Raw genomic sequence first — 19236 nt, 5'->3', positions numbered from 1 at the left:
TACTACTGAAATACTCTCACATTCCCTACTGAACACCTCACACACTTACAAGTGAAAATTAAGCATCACACACTGACAACTGGAAACCTCTCATTCTTATTGTTAGGGACCTCTCATATAATATACTGAACCCCTCACACACACGACTGAAAACAGTACCTCTAACACACACTACTGAAAACGGTACCTCTCACACACACCACTGAGAACGGTACCTCGCACACACACACCACTGAGAACGTTACCTCTCACACACACCACTGAGAACGGTACCTCTCACACAAACCACTGAGAACGTTACCTCTCACACACGCTACTGAAAACGGTACCTCGCACACACACACCACTGAGAACGTTACCTCTCACACGCACCACTGAGAACGGTACCTCTCACACGCACCACTGAGAACGGTACATCTCACACAAACCACTGAAAACAGTACCTCACACACAAACCACTGAGAACGGTACCTCTCACACAAACCACTGAGAACGGTACCTCTCACACACACCACTGAGAATGTTACCTCTCACACGCACCACTGAGAACGTTACCTCTCACACGCACTACTGAGAACGGTACCTCGCACACACAGTATTGAAAACTATACCTCTCACACACACTACTGAAAACGGTACCTCTCGTACACACACTACTGAAAACGGTACCTCTCGCACACACACCACTGAAAACGGTCCCTCACACACAACACTGAAAACGGTACCTCACACACAAACCACTGAAAACGGTACCTCTCACACGCACCACTGAGAACGTTACCTCTCACACGCACCACTGAGAACGTTACCTCTCACACACACCACTGAGAACGTTACCTCTCACACACACCACTGAGAACGGTACCTCGCACACACACTACTGAGAACGGTACCTTACACACGTACTACTGAGAATGGTACCTCTCACACGTACTACTGAGAATGGTACCTCTCACACGTACTACTGAAAACGGTACCTCGTACACACACACTACTGAGAGTAGCTTACCTTACACACCTTTTTGATGGAAGTACACTGACCTTTGGCAGCAGGAAGTTCATCTGCCTCCCATCGAAACCAGGAAGTAAGGATCTAAAACAAGTGCTCACTATCTGACAGTTCATGACCTCAAAAAAGATGCTTTTTCAAACTCTTCTTCTACTTTTTCAAATTCAGAATTTAGTATTTATTGTAAAGTGCAATGAGGAAGACATTGAGAACCTTTTGAGAAGAACTCTACACTGTATTGACTGTATTAGAAGAGAAAGAGTGGGAGATGATTTTGAACAGGGGAGACTTTATCGTGAGCTTGATCATCACACAAGGACATTTTCAGAACTTCTCATGGAATCCCGGACTGGTAATGACCCAACCCAAGGACAATATTTAGTTATGATGGAGACATTATATGGATATTTGCACACCATTCTGACAGAATATGAGGCAACTCAGAGATACAGTGTTACTGCTAACAGTCGAATGATGCCACCTACTATTGTGACTAACTTGCCTGGCCGTCCACGTTATAGCATTACAAATGAGCAAATTTCACACTGCTTATCAATGGGAATGAACTGGAGAACGATTGCAAATTGCTTTGGGATCAGCCGCCGCACCCTGTACAGACACAGACAACACCTTGGAATCCAGAGTTTACAGTACAATGGTTTGACAAATCAAGAGTTGAACCAAATAGTGACTGAGGTACTTCAAAGGACACCGAATGCTGGAGAGGCCTATATAACCGGAAGTCTCAGATCAAGGGGATTAAGGATCCAAAGGTGGCGTATAAGACAGAGTCTACACGAGGTTGACCCTGTAGGGAGGTCCATTCGTAGGAGGCATGCTATCCGCAGACGCATTTATGATGTACAGACTTCTAATGAGTTGTGGTAAGAACATTAAAACTTAATTTGGTTAATTATAAAATGTTTAAATATGATTTATGTTGTGTCTTTTCTACTTCAATTACTTTATACTTCATGAGAAGTTATTTTTTGAGTATTTCACTCAATAATATAAGATTAACCCTTGTAGGGTTAATTACACATTCACAGAAGTCTCATTCTGATTTTCTAGAAGTCAACTTGGTTCTTTGGTTTTAGAATCCTAGTAAACGTCCTACAATTATACTAATTAATTTCTTTTTATCCTATTTTACAGGCATTTCGACAGCAACCACAAGTTGGTTCGATGGAGAATAGTTTTCCATGGCTGTGTAGATGGATTTAGTCGTTCTATCATTTATCTTACCTGTCTGGATAATAACAGAGCATCAAGTGTGTTGTCATTGTTTGTGAGTGGAGTAGGTAATTTTGGATTACCATCTAGAGTAAGATGTGATCATGGTATGGAGAACATAATGGTTGCTCGTTTCATGCTTGAAAGAAGGGGACTTAATAGACAAAGCGTAATTGCAGGATCCTCTGTTCACAACCAACGCATTGAAAGGCTATGGGCTGAACTTAATAGAGTAGTAAGTAGACATTTTATCAGTCTTTTCAATTATATGGAGTCTGTCCGTATACTAGATTCTCTAGATGAGTATCATTTGTTTTGTCTACATTATGTTTTTATGCCTAGAATTAGAACAGCAACAACAGAGTTCATCAATCAGTGGAACCACCATGGACTCTCCACACGGGGAGGTCGGACTCCACTACAGCTCTGGCATGCAGGTGTAATTAATTATATGGGACAAGGAAATACAGCTGTGGATCCCATTTTTTATACCAATGACTATTATGGGATAGATGAAGAAGGACCTCTACCCGAAGTCCAAACTAATAATAATGTCATAATACCTGCTATTAACACTGTTAATGAAACGATGGCTCAAGCAATACAGCAACAGTTTGATCCACTACATAATGATGGAAACTTTGGGATCAATATTTTTTTATCTCTCTTGCATTTTGTCCAGCAACACCATACATGACTGCAATTTTACAAAGGTTATAATATAGTGTAACAGAATACACATTAAGCAGGAACACCAGAGACCTATGCAACTGCACACAAACACTGAAAAGTGCTTCTTTTTTTTAAAGTAAGGCTACTTACCCTAAAATGTATCTGGTCTCAATGCCTTGAACAATTCAGACAGAACATGTGGGATGTGTTCAATTTCAAATGAAATGTCATAAAAAGTTTGTTCTCTGCTCCCATCTTTGAAATAAATAAAAAAAAAGTAAAAATAAAATGTTGGTTGTTTTCCATAAAATATTCTCACATTACAAGAACTTAACAGTGATCCCACTGCTTCCTTTGCTACTAAAGAAGTCATCAAACGAACAGTTTTTACCGTATAACAACATTATTCTGTCTACAACAATTTAAGCTCTGCCGAACCCGTGTGTATTGGCAAAGGCAAAGTCCATTTTGTCCTTGAACACAGAGTAGGAGCTGTGCAAAGGCAGCTTGAGACAGTTAATACATGTATTTGCGATAGGAAGGTTTGACACAGCAGAGTCTCCATACTCCTCTTCATGTAGGAAACCAATAGATGGTGTAGGGATGAAGCCAATTGGTGGAATCACTGTTGCTCCTGTGGCGAAGGCAAGGATTATCTCAAGTTTGGAAGGACCCTCTTCATCTTTGGAAAAAAGGAAAATATCAATTTTTCTGGCTCCATTGACTGTATCCAAAAGTACATGTACTAGCAGAAATGGATCTATGTCAATAATAAGGTACATGTCAGTGATTGTTAATGTACACTGCAACTTGTGATGTACTTTTTTACAAACCAGAGCTCTTACCTTCCACATCAATAAGGTAGTCTCTCCAGAAAGGAACCACTACCTCCTCTGCTCTCCTCTTGTTGCTGCCTGGTGAAGATAGATGGATGGTGAACAAATCATCCATTATCTCAGCAGTCAGTCCTGATTGCTGGTGGCAGAATAGAGGGCGGAAGCTGTCTGGGTTCTTCTGGAGCTTCTCCAAAACCCCAAGGGTTTTAAGCCCCTCTTGGAACCTTTTTCATTGAAGAGAGAAATTTGTAATTCAGTGATGAGCACTCTCACTTCATACGATTAAGACTGAAAATAAGCTAAACATCATGCATATGGGTCCTCAGACAGTCATTTAAGAAGATTCTGCACATCTTAAAAGTATAACAGAGTGTTGCATGCTTCACTTTAGGCCAGACAAACATGACAGATGATAAGTAGTTCTAGAAACTATCTCAACTGACTGACCTTCATGTTGTAGCTAGACAGTCGTTTGTCTTTGCTGAAAGAGAGAGAGAGAAAGAGAAAGAAAAACAGGAAATACCTTTGGAATGGGGCTTCAACCCGGTGCACAACTTGAAACATGATGATATCACGAACAAGCTGTTCCTTGTCCTCAATCTTTCTCAGTGGACGAAGACACCCTGCGTTAGCCAAATAATCCTGCATCGGTTGAGTTGCAGCAATGAGGTCCTCAAATGTAGAACATTGGGACACCTGAAATGAAAATTTTGTATGGAAAAGCTATTGAAAACAGATTAAACTTCCTTGATAATCCATGGTTAGCATGACACGTGTTTACTATGCTTTAGTTCAGCACACAGGAGCATTCCCCCCCCGCCCCCAAAAACTGAATTTGTTAATATGTAGTTTTGAAAAGCTGTGTTATGATAAAGCTGACCCTTTTCACTTGATTGTAGATGTCTGTGTCTGCAATGTCCTCCATCACTGGCTTGGCTGTATGGCTGCCTGCAGCCAAGCAGTCAAATAGTGTTGTGGAGAGGAAAGTAGGTGGAGGCCCTCCATGAACAAGACTGACAGCGACAGCTCTTCCAGCAAGGAAATAGCGGTCCTCTCTGTGGGCTGTAAAGTCAGTTTGTGGTTGGAAAGATCTCTATAGTTTAAACGGCAACGGTGACTTTTGTAATTGACCATAGTTAGTAGTTTGTAATTTGATTTGAATTTACGGAACACAGTGCTCAACAATTACCTGCAATATCAAGTGCCAGATTCTGACTATAAGCGGATCCCTCAAACATGGAGCTCATTATCAACGCTTCCATTAGAAGGCGTAGGAACTCCCTCCTTGGTCCTCCCAAATCCACTGCCTCTTCATTCCTCCCTAGATCATCCGAAAATTTGATGTTCATTGTGGCATTGGGGTTGTACGTGGCCCGATTGAAACCCCGGAAGGCACCATCCAAGACTGCAGAGCGGTTTATATTAAATTTACAGCGGATATTTGTTGAGATTTTCTCAGCCAACTCTGAGAGGATCTCCTTAGCAGAGGCATTGTGCATCTGGGTGGCCTGGGCTCTGAAAAAACAGAAACATAACCAGGAATAGCACTTAAATATCTATTGTTTTACCTGAAGGGACAGGCCATGTGTAAGGGACATGTATTGCATTACAATAAAAATTGTAATGAAAATTCACTATATAATGTATTTAGATGAACATGGAATAAACTTGGATGCATTTTAGATTAGTAGGTTTAACAGTCTGGTTAGGTTTATAACTATATCAAATGATAACTTACTGTTCAGTTTCAAGGCTAGCTACTATTGCACGGTTTAAGTCCTCATCATCTGACGATAAATCTGAGAAATCTCTCATTAAGGTAACATATGACGAATAGTCAGATGTGGGGACACTGGTCGAGCTGGAGACTGTGACAGATGAAGTCATCATAGTGACACTTGTCACTGGATCAACGCTGGCATTTTGATTGGGTAGGAGAGAGCTGGAGCTGGAGTTGTTGGTATGAGGCGGAGAGATTGTGGTCTGAAGATCACAGTTGAGTGGCAGGCTGGGGGTGGCTGTGTCATCCAGCATAACGGCACCACCCTCTTCTATGAGCTGATTGGCCCTTGACTTGGATCTAGTGCTGGGACCCTCCTGCGCAGCACTGGACTGATCATCAGTATCGCTGTTGTAACGCTTATCGAGAGAGAAAAATAGGCTTTTGCTTACAATGATATTAGTTGTATTAAAAAATTTCAAACAAAGTTGTATTACAAAAACTTGTAAACTTACAAGAATAGCAACTGATGGTTTGACATACAAGGCTTTTGACCTGAAGACCTTATGGAGCATGTGACCATCCAACTCTTGACCTTCTTTTAGTTTAGGTTTCACAAGTTTATTACCACAGGCCATTAGAAACTGCAGGCTGAAGAGATGACAGATAATAAGCACATAATTAATAAAACATTAACTGACACATCTTATATGCCAGTTACATATAATGTAATTATACTATAATTTACCAGGTATATAAAGCTTTTTAATATAGCATGAATTAAAAGAACAACGTCTTTACCAGAGACTCCTCTACACATCATCATTGTGCAGAATCAAGCCTACCTCACATCATCAGGAATTCTGGGTTTAAACTCATCCCGAATCTGTTGGAATACAGTCGACTGGTTCCAGGATTTATGAAACTCAAATGCACTGAGGATGTGACCATTTTCATGCAAGAAGTGCTTGGACCTTTGCTTGCATACAAACTCCCATGTGGGGTCAGGGAGTAGAATGACATCCTTGTTAAAAGAGTCATGGTACTCTACAGAAGTGGGTCTAAAAAAGGAAGCAAGAAGAGTAAAACCTTGTTGTCATTATACAATGCAATTATGACAATGTAATTGCACTATCAATGGAAACAATGCTCGTTGCCACAAAGGTAAAAAAAAAAAAAAGGCCACTAAAGGCAGTGAAAGTAAACTACTTTTGCTGGTCAGAGACAACAGCTGCAGCTAGTGGGAGGATGACTGAGGAGAGAATGAATGGGTGACACCTCACCTGGCTCTTCCAAGAGCTGCGTTAATGTTGAATAAAAGAGGTAGGTAAACATATTATTAATAAACAAGTTAACATTTAACTCAAATAATCTTACCTCCTCCTCCTGCTTCCAGCGGCCCATGAGCTAAAGTTTTGCCGAACTCTATGACGATTTGATGACGGCTGTGGCCTTGAGCCGTTATCGGTGGAGTTGGCCTGGCGGAAAAGAGTGGCTATCTCTCCATCTACCGAGTGGAAGTTACTCCTCCCGGCGGGTGAGGGAGCCTGCTGCGCATTTGTTAATATGCTACTTATTAACGCTGCTGCCTGATTCAGATGATCGGTGTGACTTGCCATGTTGCCATTAACTTTTTCTGAGAGTTGGCGCTTCTTCTTCTTCTTCTTTCAATGGCGACTTGCAAACAGTCAGAGTATTAGCGCCACCTACTGTATTAATTTTTATATTTCCTTACATTCTTGTTATTAGTCCAGTTTGTTGTAGATATGTGAATATGAGTTTTAACACCATCTTTCAGAAATATACAGTATACACAGATAAAGGATGAGTTCATCTTTTAGACACCTTAACTTTTAATCATGGAATATAAAGCACAACTTGTTATTCTATTCTCTGGCGTCTTAGAACAATCAGTAAATAAATGTACACAATACCCACAACTGTCATGAAGCAGGGTTTACATTAGCTTGCATATTAATTACGTTTTTGCTTGGATGTACTTGTTTCGATATGGAAAAATCAACTGGCTGAGGCAGTAACCATGGTGGTACAGCTGGCATTAAAACGGTTGGACTTGTAACCCACTCATTGAATCCTAATTCCTTTGTTAAGTCTGAGATTATATTGCAAGTCTTGGCTTTACCAACATAGTTGGCGCTTTTTAGGTTTTTTTCATTATAATGACTTCCATTTCATTCTTCTTTTTAATGGCGACTTGCAACCAGAGGAAGCATTATCGCAACCTACTGTATCACAAAACCATGTTACTCAATGTGTAGGAAAATTGTGTATGAATTCATAAAAATATACACAAATATACACTATAGCGACATCTGGAGTAGTTTTTCCCCGATATTTTACTCTCGCATCAAAAACCGACTAAACGGACGTAACGTAGGCTCGGGTTAAACAGTCAGTTTAATATGATTTATATGGATCACAATGCTTATTTTGACACTAAGAGGTTGAAAATGTATATTCATATGCATATAACGGACCACAGCCTCAAAAGTATGAGCCTGAGAAGTGCCCAAAAGACAGGAACAGTAGAAATAACTGATATCAGCCAGAAATTGAGTTGTGACAAGTGAACGACTAGGCAGCTCTCTACATCATTGCTATATCAACTTTTTGATGTTAATATCATTATTAACTGTAGATATTGTGTCCAAATCGCCAGGCACTATCATTAAACAGCTGTCATGCAGGTCATCTGTTGGATTAGAAAAATCCCTTACCCTCACGTGTCCGTCATCAGTAGACAGTTTCCAAAAGGAGGAATTTACAATGTTTATGAATGGTCTCGTTTGGGTGACAAACTACTAAATAATCACAAAGTGTCTTACTGTATGAAAACACTTACAACAGCAGTAAAGTTCAGATACTGCTTTAACTGTTAGGCCTGCATACAGAAGTTGCAAGACTATTAACCAAAATTCCTAAATATACAAACTATTAATGTATTCTTATATTCAGGAACTGCAGTTAAGACGATAAGAAACATATTGCAATAAAAATGTAAACTAAGAGTTAACTGCACCACCAAAACTCAAAGCACAAGAATTGAACTTTTTAGAATAAGTATGTGAATGTACCAAATGGTCAAAAGGAAAAAAATGATTATCCATTTAAAACTAAAAGGCACCCAGAGAGCCTACTTCCAACAAAAACTATGCAATCTTAAATTAGCTATTTTATTATTAGAAAAATGTTTTAATTTGCTTCAGGCTTTAGATCAAAATGCACACGTAGACAATCATGAGAAAATAAACACGTTTTTTCTCAACTGACTACAATATGCAAAAGTAATTAGTGAAAAAGGTAAGAACAAACATCATGCAATGTTTACAAAACCTTTAAAAGGCTAAATTACTAAATATTAGTCAATTGATCTTTGGCTCATAGCCTGATTGTTCACCAGATTTCATCAAACTATATCTCACAATAAATAAATGGGACTCGGTATGTAACCTCTTTGGTTCATATGAATATGAAATGGAGAGTTTAATCTGACTTTGTCTTGACTAATAATAATCTGAACCTGTAAACTATTACAGTTTAGTCCTGTGTTAAACTGTGAATGTTGTGTGAGAGACAGGCACGGTCCCTGGTGATCCGTGGCAGGATGTGGAAAGGAAGGCAGGTGTAGTGGAGGACGACGCAGCTCGGCTCTCGTTGTCTTTGATGATGTGATGTAGTCCTCTCTCAGTGACTCCATGAGGGCTGATGCCTTTTGCTAAAGAAGGAAACACGTTTAGATCACATTCAGTGATTCAGCTTCTCCTTGATACCAGAACAGACCTCACCATCAATGGTCCGGCAACCAACTTCAAATGTAAGACTGCCCAGAGAAGCCTGTTGAAAAAGCAGATTATGTAGTTCACAATTTGTACATTTGTGAAGAAACCCAAAAGTAAAGACAATATAGTATAAAATCATCATCTAGTACATAGAAAACCTGTGAAAAACAAACAATTTTTTCTTGTATTGTGTAGAGCAGGGGTCTCCAACCTTTCTTCATCCGAGAGCTACTTGCAAGAAAATTGTGTGCATTTCATAGTTAAATCGATCAATCTGGTGAACTTTGACAGCAATTTAAGAGGCTTTATGCTCTTTTAAATAATTGTGTGGCACTGTATATATTCCTCATATTTTTTAAGACCGCATTTCTCTCTGTATTTTGATTTTCATTTAATTTCCACCATAATTTTTTGTATTCCTCAAAGAAATCAGACATACATATATATATATATATATATATATATATATATATATATATATATATATATTTAAGGGCAGCAGAGAGGCTGCTCTCCTCTGCTGGAGACATCGCTTTACTAATCTTACAAATAATTCAAAAATCTGTCTGTCAGTCACATCTTGAGAACCATTCATCTTATCAGTCTCACACTTGGCGTGTGTGCTGTTTAGGGTCCAAGAAAGCTCAGTGCTGAATTTGAACATGCGTTAAGATACATTTGGAATAAACAGCTCAGCGCTCTGGCAGCTGGGACTCATCAACGAGAGACGTTGTCAATCACGACCATCACGACAAAGGCGTGTTGTTCTCCGGTTCACGGTTCTGTCTGAGTCGAGCTTCACCGAACTCTGATGAATCAGGTGAACAGCTGTTTGTGGCGCAGCAGAGCTTCAGAACTCTGGGCGCTGAGTCCTGCACAGGGCGCTTCAACCCCCGCGGATCAGACAACGTCTCTTCTCTCACTTGGGTCTGTCTCTCAGCCCGGTCGTGCGTGTTCTCGTGCCGCTGGCGGGGGCTCACACTGGTCTCGCTCACTGCTGCGCATGAACATTTGAATTCTCTGATTTCAGCTTCTTAAATGTAAAAAATTTCTGGTTTATTTCCTTGTATATGACAGTAAATCGAATATATTAGAGTTGTGGACCAAACAAGACATTTTAAGACATCATCTTGGGCTTTGGGAAAAGCTGATTGACATTTTTACCATATCAGACACTAAAAATGTCCAAAAAACGAATAAAAATGATCGTCTGATTAATCAACAATGAAAATAATCGTTAGCTGCAGCACTAATGTACACCAAGTTAAATTAATGCATCTGATATAAGAGCCCTGCAATGAATTCTGTATTCATGAAGTTTATAATGTTTTTTGTTCAAAATGTTTTTGAGGAGATATTCTAACTTCATGGTTATTTATGAGTTTGCAGTTGAATTAAAATGTGTACTACTGAGAGGTCGTTCTTATGTTTTGTCCACTTAATTTTTATCAGTGAGGTTTGCAGCTGCTGTGTTAGGCTGCATTAGTTTAAGCTGTACTCATTCTTTCACCTTCACATAATATTTACCTGCTGTAAATCCAAAGGAAGGAGAACCCAGTGTGTTGGTGCAAAGTGGAGGATGAGGGAGTGAGAAGGTCTGATGGTGTGAAGACGACTGCCGAACATCTTCTCCAGTGCTGTTGTAGTAGCTTCCCCCTCCAGACTCATTGCTGCAGTTGATCCTGCATAAACATATTTTATTCTAATGTTACTTAACATGTCCACATATTAATTTATTAAGTACATATAATTACTATCAGGTGTGATCTGTTCAGCTGCAGAATTTAACACATCTTTTCATTTTCCCTGTAGACTTACCTATGATTTTGTCAGTACGAATGTGTCCCCTTAATAAAATAACAGACAGATGAGGACCTGTCTTACAGCAGATTCCAACATTTCCCTCGACCTGTTTCAGAACAGAAGCAAAATGTTACAAAAGAAAATGTAACCATAACAGCCAACCTAAACAGAAGGTTTAAGTCCTGCCTTTATCTACCTTTACAGAGCTTACAATGTGCAGAAGGAACAGACGGAAGATGAGTATCATATGTCATAAGGCGACTTTGAACTCCCAACATTCGGATATATGACATTCGCGTTAGCGATGATGCTAAACGCCAGAGCTCGTAGTTTGGTACCGCGAGCACGCCTGCTAATATGTCGGCGTGTGCGCAGCAAAACACTCGACTGACAGAGCACGTTACACGCGCACAACAAAACAAGCATGCAATAACTAAACATCGTATCCAAATACCAGCTGGGCCGTCGGTCGTTCTGTCCAGATGTCCAGTCCGCCCCTGTACAACACTGAAGCTCTGTTACGTTAGGAGCATCTGTCCCTACATTAACGTTACCAGCAGTCTCTACCAGTTAACACACCCTCATTACCGTTAACGTAACTTACCTGATATCTCCATTTCAATCACTCAACTCTGTGGAGTGGGCTCTGCACCCAGGCGACAACGGCCCCGTTAAATCCATAAAGTTCAAATGTATTAACTGTGCAAATATAGTCACAAGCTATCATTATTTAACTACACTTCTGGGTTCTAACATTAAGTTTGACAAAATACGATGCTAATGCTAGCTAGCGATAATATTAGCTTATCAGCTGGTGCGTTTCACGGCTGCTTTGCAGCAATACACGTTGGTTCTTATTACTGAAGTCATTACACTGGTTAATTTGGAGGTCAGCAAACGTTGGGAAATTAAACTTACGGTGCACAGTTCATGTTTTCGTCGAGATGAATCTCCGTGTCTCTTCCACCGGTGGTTGCAGCAGCACCGGAGGCTGTCGAGGCTGCGTGTCCTAGAAGTGCAAAGTAAATAGCACTCCAGACTGAGACAATGATAGCAAAGATCCACCGACGGAAAATCTGAAAATAGAATAATGATCGTTGCTAAGCCACCAAGATCAACTGCTGGAAAAATTAATAGCGACATTCCGTGCGGTCAATATGATAATGTACTACCGAAATAGTTCAAAAAATATATATATATATTTTCATTGTCGTTTGTGTAATATATATAGCAAAATAATTTTAAATGAAAATAAAGACACTTTCAATAAATGTTAGGTATCAGCACCATTAAATTTTTGCCGGCATTGCCATTCTAGTGTTCCGTTTCATCACAATGACTTCCGTTTCATCACAATGACTTCCGTTTCATCACAATGACTTCCGTTTCATCACAATGACTTCCGTATCAGCAAGAATCCTTACGCACACACATGGGTGAAATACAGTGCCCATAGATGTAAGCATGAAATGATTTTGATATTATAGTGAAATATGTGATACAGCAGAGTTAGGACAGTAGGACATGCAGGTTTGACTCTGAGTTGAGGGTGAATGATGATAATGATATGATACAGTGATGAAGGTGCAGTGTAAATACTAAGTAAAAACATGCTGTATATAACTAGGATCCAAATAAACCATAATATAGCAAATGAAATAATCATAATTCAATACATCTATATCAAGACCTGGATAATTGTTGGCATATGAACTAGAGTAACAGTTATAGACATACAAACCAGGCACACATGTAAATACACTCATACTGCCATCTACTCAGTGTCGTGTACTTTCAAATGCTGCCATTAGTAATGCCTATAACTTTTATTTTAACCCTGTTGTTATTATCTCGGCCGGAATCATGCGATTACTTTCTGAAAGAATAAATTAAGAACAGGATAATAGCCCAATTCATTTTAGCCTAAATATAACTAAATGTTGCGGCAACAATAACATTTAAAACAGCAAAGTCATTTTATAAACTCTGGACATTGGAAACTATGGAAACTAATCTAAAATGCAATAAAATAAATTATATTCCTGACATCAACGTACAGACTCTGTCTTCTGCTGATGTTATGTATCAAGTCAATCCACGTCACAGTCCAATGACATCATCGATGTGCTTATTAATTATATGGAAGACGGTGAAAGAGCTGTTTGTTTGTTTGTTTGTTTGTTTACAAGAATTTGCCACATTTTAAGATATATAGGCCAACCTAAGACAAACTAAGCTAAACCATTAAACTGTCAGATCGTTTCCAACAATTCGTTAATGGCAGGGTTGCGGTGTGTTTCTGTAAAACATTTATGGCAGTGAATGAGAGACTGCAGACAGAGAAGATAAAAATATTGTTTTCTGCATGTGCTTATTGAACAGGTTTATATATATATATATATATATATATATATATATATATATATATATATATATATAGCCTTTTTACATTTCTTTTTATATTGTACTGACAGTAACAAACGTGATGGATGAGCTCAGTCCAGACAAGGGAGCTGTGGACACTAGCAGGTAGGCCATGACCAAACGCATAATCCCCTCTTTTACGCCTGATGGATGGCGAAGATAATAATGAAGTAACAAGCTATTCAGTAAAGATAATTTAGTAAAATAATTTTAAAAAGAATGTTACAGTAGCTACTAGTTAGCCTACTGACAAAAGTAACAGAGTTACTATCCCAACACTGCATCTCCTGGTAGAGAGGGTAAACATGAGCTTGGCTTTATGTTGAAAATAAAATAAAATATCAGTGCTAATAATAGGCTAACAACTCTGCACACACAATATTTACTTAGTTTGCAGTTCGATCTATCTATCTATCTATCTATCTATCTATCTATCTATCTATCTATCTATTTTCTGGGCTTTTATTTTGAAATATTTGCTCTTACTTTATGGTCACCTGACTTCCTTTCCTTCCTTTCAGTAGTGTGTGTGTGCGAGGAAGCAGTTTCAATACTGTGTGTGTGACGGACCGTTTTCAGTAGTGCGTGTGTAAGGTACCGTTCTCAGTAGTGTGTGTGCGAGGTACCGTTCTCAGTAGTGTGTGTGCGAGGTACCGTTCTCAGTGGTGTGTGTGAGAGGTAACGTTCTCAGTGGTGTGTGTGAGAGGTAACGTTCTCAGTGGTGCGTGTGAGAGGTACCTTTTTCAGTGGTTTGTGTGTGAGGTACCGTTTTCAGTGTTGTGTGTGAGGGACCGTTTTCAGTGGTGTGTGTGCGAGAGGTACCGTTTTCAGTAGTGTGTTGTACGAGAGGTACCGTTTTCAGTAGTGTGTGTGAGAGGTAACGTTCTCAGTGGTTTGTGTGAGAGGTACCGTTCTCAGTAGTGCGTGTGAGAGGTAACGTTCTCAGTGGTGTGTGTGTGTGTGCGAGGTACCGTTCTCAGTGGTGTGTGTGAGAGGTACCGTTTTCAGTAGTGTGTGTGAGAGGTAACGTTCTCAGTGGTTTGTGTGAGAGGTACCGTTCTCAGTGGTGTGTGTGAGAGGTAACGTTCTCAGTGGTTTGTGTGAGAGGTACCGTTCTCAGTGGTGTGTGTGAGAGGTAACGTTCTCAGTGGTGTGTGTGTGCGAGGTACCGTTCTCAGTGGTGTGTGTGAGAGGTACCGTTCTCAGTAGTGTGTGTGAGAGGTAACGTTCTCAGTGGTTTGTGTGAGAGGTACCGTTCTCAGTGGTGTGTGTGAGAGGTAACGTTCTCAGTGGTTTGTGTGAGAGGTACCGTTCTCAGTGGTGTGTGTGAGAGGTAACGTTCTCAGTGGTGTGTGTGTGCGAGGTACCGTTCTCAGTGGTGTGTGTGAGAGGTACCGTTCTCAGTAGTGTGTGTGAGAGGTAACGTTCTCAGTGGTTTGTGTGAGAGGTACCGTTCTCAGTAGTGCGTGTGAGAGGTAACGTTCTCAGTGGTGTGTGTGAGAGGTAACGTTCTCAGTGGTTTGTGTGAGAGGTACCGTTCTCAGTGGTGTGTGTGAGAGGTAACGTTCTCAGTGGTGTGTGTGTGCGAGGTACCGTTCTCAGTGGTGTGTGTGAGAGGTACCGTTTTCAGTAGTGTGTGTTAGAGGTACTGTTTTCAGTCGTGTGTGTGAGGGGTTCAGTATATTATATGAGAGGTCCCTAACAATAAGAATGAGAGGTTTCCAGTTGTCAGTGTGTGATGCTTAATTTTCACTTGTAAGTGTGTGAGGTGTTCAGTAGGGAATGTGAGAGTATTTCAGTAGTATGTGTGTGAGGCCAAACATTTTCAATACTGTGTATGCGAGGTGAGTTTGAGTTTTGGCCTATACGGCCCCTCATAAAAAATGGCACTCTCCTCATCTGCTAGTTTTGCAATCTGTGGATTTCTCACTTAAAGCTGTTTTAGTTTGCAAATGAAAGGCTAATTGGAATTGAATGTGTTGGGCAAAGACTGATTGATGAGTTGGGTAGTGTGGGGATGCAGTTGCGGGCAGAAGTGTGTGTGTGTGTGTGTGTGTGTGTGTGTGTGTGTGTGTGTGTGTGTGTGTGTGTGTGTGTGTGTGTGTGTGTGTGTGTGTGTGTGTGTGTGTGTGTGTGTGTGTGTGTGTGTGTGTGTGTGTGTGTGTGTGTGTGTGTGTGTGTGTGTGTGTGTGTGTGTTCACGGGGAAGTTCAGTGGAGGGGGCAGTTACTGAGCACAAAATGTCATTAAGTATTCATAAGTGAGGTGTAGACATTCGAATGACCTCGTTTGTGAGTGAGTTTTTTGCCATTATTTACATTTGCATGGCACACGGGAATGGTCCACTGCCCTACCACACAGGCGGTGCCCTGGGCTTTAACAAACATGCATACGTGTGTACATGATTTGCCACTGAAATGTCAAAGTCAGGGCTGTTCATTTGAATACTGCTAAAGATGGCTGAATAACAAAAATGGACTGAGACTTAGGGGTCTCGTTACTGACCAGAGGGAGCAAGCTAATGTACAGTACCAACCATTTTCCCTTGTTAGTATGTTTGCTCTGTGTGTGTGTGTGTGTTGCTATCTGTTCAATTTACATATGGAACTTTGCTTGCCACTACATTTGCTCTCTCTCTATTGTGTGTCCGGGTCCAGGCCAGGTGGAAGGATGCAGCGTGCCGAGCCGTGGCAGCTAAGACAAGAGAACAGTGATGCAGTGTGGAATGAACTGGCCTACCTGAAAAACCTCACCAGGAAACTCTCCACTGAAAAGTAAGTCATCTGCTGTCAAAATTGCCAGGCACACTAAGATATTACCTGCATTGGACATTTGAGTGTGCATATGCACATTTCTTTAAAACTGCCTTACTTTGTGTTACGTGTACAGGTATACTCACACACTCACACCGTCCCTTCTTGTTTGTCGGTGTTGAAATGTGAGCGTGCCCTTCCCAGCTTCACAGCATCCACCTAGCCCTCCACATCATTACCAGCCAGCAGGGGCCAAAGCAAGATCATTAGACTGTGTTCTCATTTGTAAAATTGCCTGCCCAAAAATTCACACTTAAAAGTGAAGAAGGTAAAATCGCATTATCAGAGTCCCTGGCTGTGTCTTTGTGAAATAATTGCATTTTTAATGGAACATTCATGCCAAACTGTAATCGTGTTGCTAATAGTATTAAGCCAGTGTCAATAAGATGCTTTACACACTTGGTCTGTAAACTGTGAGCTCAGTGACGGTTTTAATTACTGTATGACTTTACTGCAAGAGGTGTTTAATCTTGACCACCAAATCTTTCTTTGCTGCTTAGTTTTTCTCACTCTTTCTGTCCTCCTGTCTACATCTTTTAGTCTGTCTCTCAGTATAGCTTGTTTGATCTAGAGAAGCCCCTGTAACAGTACCACTAACGCTGACCTAGTATGATGCTACACAAAGCTTGGCCTAAAGCCACAGTCTTCTTCTCCCCCGTCTCCCCTTGCCTTCACCTCTCCTCACCTCTTCCCTCCTCTGTGCCGTCCTCCACTTCTCTTGCTTCTTGTCTTCCCAGTTGCCTCCCTCCGGCCCTCTGTGATGCTGCAGTAAGCTGAGGCCAGAATGCTGGTACTTGGCCCCCACCCTCTCTGCTGCTTTCCCCTCTGTTCACCCCCCTGCCCTGTCCTCCTAATCCCAGCTGAGCTCATTATGATATAGCCCGGCTGCCTCTCTCCGAGCCTGAGCTGTCCGAGCTAATTACAGGCTAGCAGCCCCAGTGCCGCCGATGCTGCCTGTTAAGGGATGTCCATCCGCCTGCCTGCCCGCCTGCTCGGCCACAACTGGAGCTGAGCGGAGCGGAGCACTGGATGGTCTGGGGGTGGGGCCTGGGGGGGCGGCTGCTAGACTACAGTGAACATGCAGGGTCCTTGGAACTGACCCGCAAGGCAAACCACGAGGGATGATAAGCGGCTGGCCTCTTTCCGAGCTGTGTAACTTGCCTGTCCTCCGGGGTTAGTGTTGATCCCCTTCATGTGCCCCTGACCAGCTCCACCTCATCTCCTCCATTCGCGCCCCCAGGACCCCTCCTTTCCAGGGTGGCTGGTGCAAAGTAAACTTGGATGGGATGCTTAAACTTGTGCTTTAGAGAAACTCTGTTCCAGGGCACACATCTGCACAGATGCACACCTCAGTGCGTTATACCAAGCGAAAGCATACCCATTTCTGTTCCACTCCTTAATTTCATCCATACCCGTTGTGAGAATGAGCAGGAGTGGGGAAAAAAATGGGGTTGTTGGGACAATGGATGAATCTAGTTTAACCTAACGGCTTTACTTCCCTGCAATGCAAATTTCTGTTGAGAGGCAATGGAGAGGGTGAAAGTGGGTATATGACAGTAAAACAACAACAAGAGTTCTGTAAGCATAACTACCAGGGAACTCTTGGGGCAAGCAGTTACAGTGTGTTGTTCTGTTGACCGTATTATAATGATTGTGCTTGTGAAGGTTATGCAAGATAAGTGTTAGCAATGATCCACTAATGGCTAATTAACTCCTGGCAGCTGAAGAATTTAGGGCCAAATAAAGAGCCCTTATAAAGCTTTAAATGCCTAGTGGCGGGCTTGAGAGGAGAGATTCTGTTTAAACTCCATTTGTCTCTCATTTTCTCTTGTCATGAGATTGTGCACAGATGCTCCCTATCACCTCCTCCAAAAGCAGCACTTGTAAAAAATATTGTCTTGAGGCCCAAATGACCATTTCCCAGAATTAATATTGCCGGGATAACTCCTGCTCAGTGGGTCCCCACAGTGTTAAGGGAAGGTTATCAAGCCCAGGCGCCCCCTGTAATCTCTGCACTTGAATAAGATGTTGGAAGAAGGTGAAACAGGTTTGTTTCTCTGCTCTTTTAGCTACTTACTGGCACCCCGTGGCTCGATTTCCTGACATAAGGATGCAATGAGCAACAATTAGTTTATTCTCTGAGAACTTTTACATTATAGCATGCATGAACTACATGCATGAAACAATTTTGAACTGACATTTCTATTTGGATGTTGACCTGGTCAAATTTATTAGGGCAGACATATCACATACTGACTTAAAGGAAAGATGAAATCCTGAGACAGTTTCACATACGATGAAGATGCAGAACATTAGACCGCAGCCGTCAATAGTAGTAAAAGCAAAACTAACAAAGAGGTTCATTTTCCATTTTGTTGACATTGTTTCATGGAAAATAGTGTGAAAATTAAAAGAAAGAATTAAGCCTATTGGAGAAGTTTAAATCACACTAACTTCTCTGTATGTTGTCACTATAAAAGGCTTAAAATGTCAATTTATCCTTGACAAACTCCACTTTTATGATAATGTGGGACTTCTGTATTTCTACTTTCATTCACCAAACCTTGTAATTGGAAAAAAATACTCTTTTTTTAATGTAATAATGCACTGACTGTGTCAAACATCAAGACACAACATTGAACCAATTTAGTTCTCTCTGGTGCATGCCAGTGGGTTTTTAAGTCAAACGGGAAAGACAAAAAAAAAAAAAAAACTTGTGACTCCAAGAATGATTTTGATTGAGATTTTCTGGCAAACAACAATGTGCAGGGTGGGCTTAAAATTTCGCAGTGGGATCATTTTATCTGCCTCATTACGCATCTGTTTGCAGCGCTCCATGTCCATGCTTGTTAATTGTTGTTAAAGGTCTGTTGGTAAAAAGAGGCAGGGATTATTTAGGCCTCATAAACAAAATAAACACATGCAGT

At 40.9% G+C, this 19236-nt stretch overlaps 3 protein-coding genes across 14 annotated transcripts in view; 2 read left to right on the top strand and 1 right to left on the bottom strand.

Annotated features, from left to right (window-relative positions):
* The window catches only part of cntln (centlein, centrosomal protein), a 93401-nt gene that overhangs the window by 32247 nt on the left and 41918 nt on the right, over nucleotides 1-19236 (top strand). For all 5 annotated transcript variants that reach the window (XR_004794281.2, XR_004794280.2, XM_047333929.1 and 2 more), the window contains one exon: nucleotides 16154-16270. Coding sequence is in view for 3 of the 5 variants with exons in the window: in XM_047333929.1 (XP_047189885.1) it covers nucleotides 16154-16270 (117 nt within the window). In the remaining 2 variants the exon portion in view is untranslated. The remainder of the gene's footprint in view (nucleotides 1-16153; nucleotides 16271-19236) is intronic.
* LOC124850479 lies at nucleotides 1124-2939 on the top strand. The gene is made up of 2 exons (XM_047333937.1): nucleotides 1124-1893; nucleotides 2165-2939. The coding sequence occupies exons 1-2, from the start codon at nucleotides 1124-1126 to the stop codon at nucleotides 2937-2939; spliced, it is 1545 nt and encodes a 514-aa protein (XP_047189893.1).
* LOC124850478 (G2/M phase-specific E3 ubiquitin-protein ligase-like) lies at nucleotides 1161-12476 on the bottom strand. Of its 8 annotated transcripts, none has more exons than XM_047333930.1 (14): nucleotides 12361-12476; nucleotides 11992-12149; nucleotides 11089-11179; nucleotides 10798-10952; nucleotides 9277-9325; nucleotides 6848-9206; nucleotides 6316-6531; nucleotides 5986-6121; nucleotides 5489-5889; nucleotides 4940-5265; nucleotides 4631-4812; nucleotides 4274-4446; nucleotides 3760-3974; nucleotides 1161-3596 (listed from the first exon to the last, which is right to left on the bottom strand). In XM_047333930.1, exons 6-14 carry the CDS (start codon nucleotides 7087-7089, stop codon nucleotides 3337-3339), a joined length of 2151 nt encoding a protein of 716 aa, XP_047189886.1. In that variant the 5' UTR covers nucleotides 7090-9206; nucleotides 9277-9325; nucleotides 10798-10952; nucleotides 11089-11179; nucleotides 11992-12149; nucleotides 12361-12476; the 3' UTR covers nucleotides 1161-3336. The 8 variants fall into 8 exon arrangements, 6 of the variants coding, with proteins under 6 accessions (XP_047189886.1, XP_047189888.1, XP_047189892.1 ...); XM_047333932.1 differs by having other exon boundaries at nucleotides 11992-12082; nucleotides 12361-12428; XM_047333936.1 differs by lacking the exon at nucleotides 6316-6531.

The sequence above is a fragment of the Scophthalmus maximus genome, chromosome 8 (genome assembly GCF_022379125.1).
Source record: "Scophthalmus maximus strain ysfricsl-2021 chromosome 8, ASM2237912v1, whole genome shotgun sequence".
In the NCBI taxonomy this organism is placed as follows: Eukaryota; Metazoa; Chordata; class Actinopteri; order Pleuronectiformes; family Scophthalmidae; genus Scophthalmus; species Scophthalmus maximus.
This window is presented reverse-complemented; position numbering and strand designations above follow the sequence as displayed.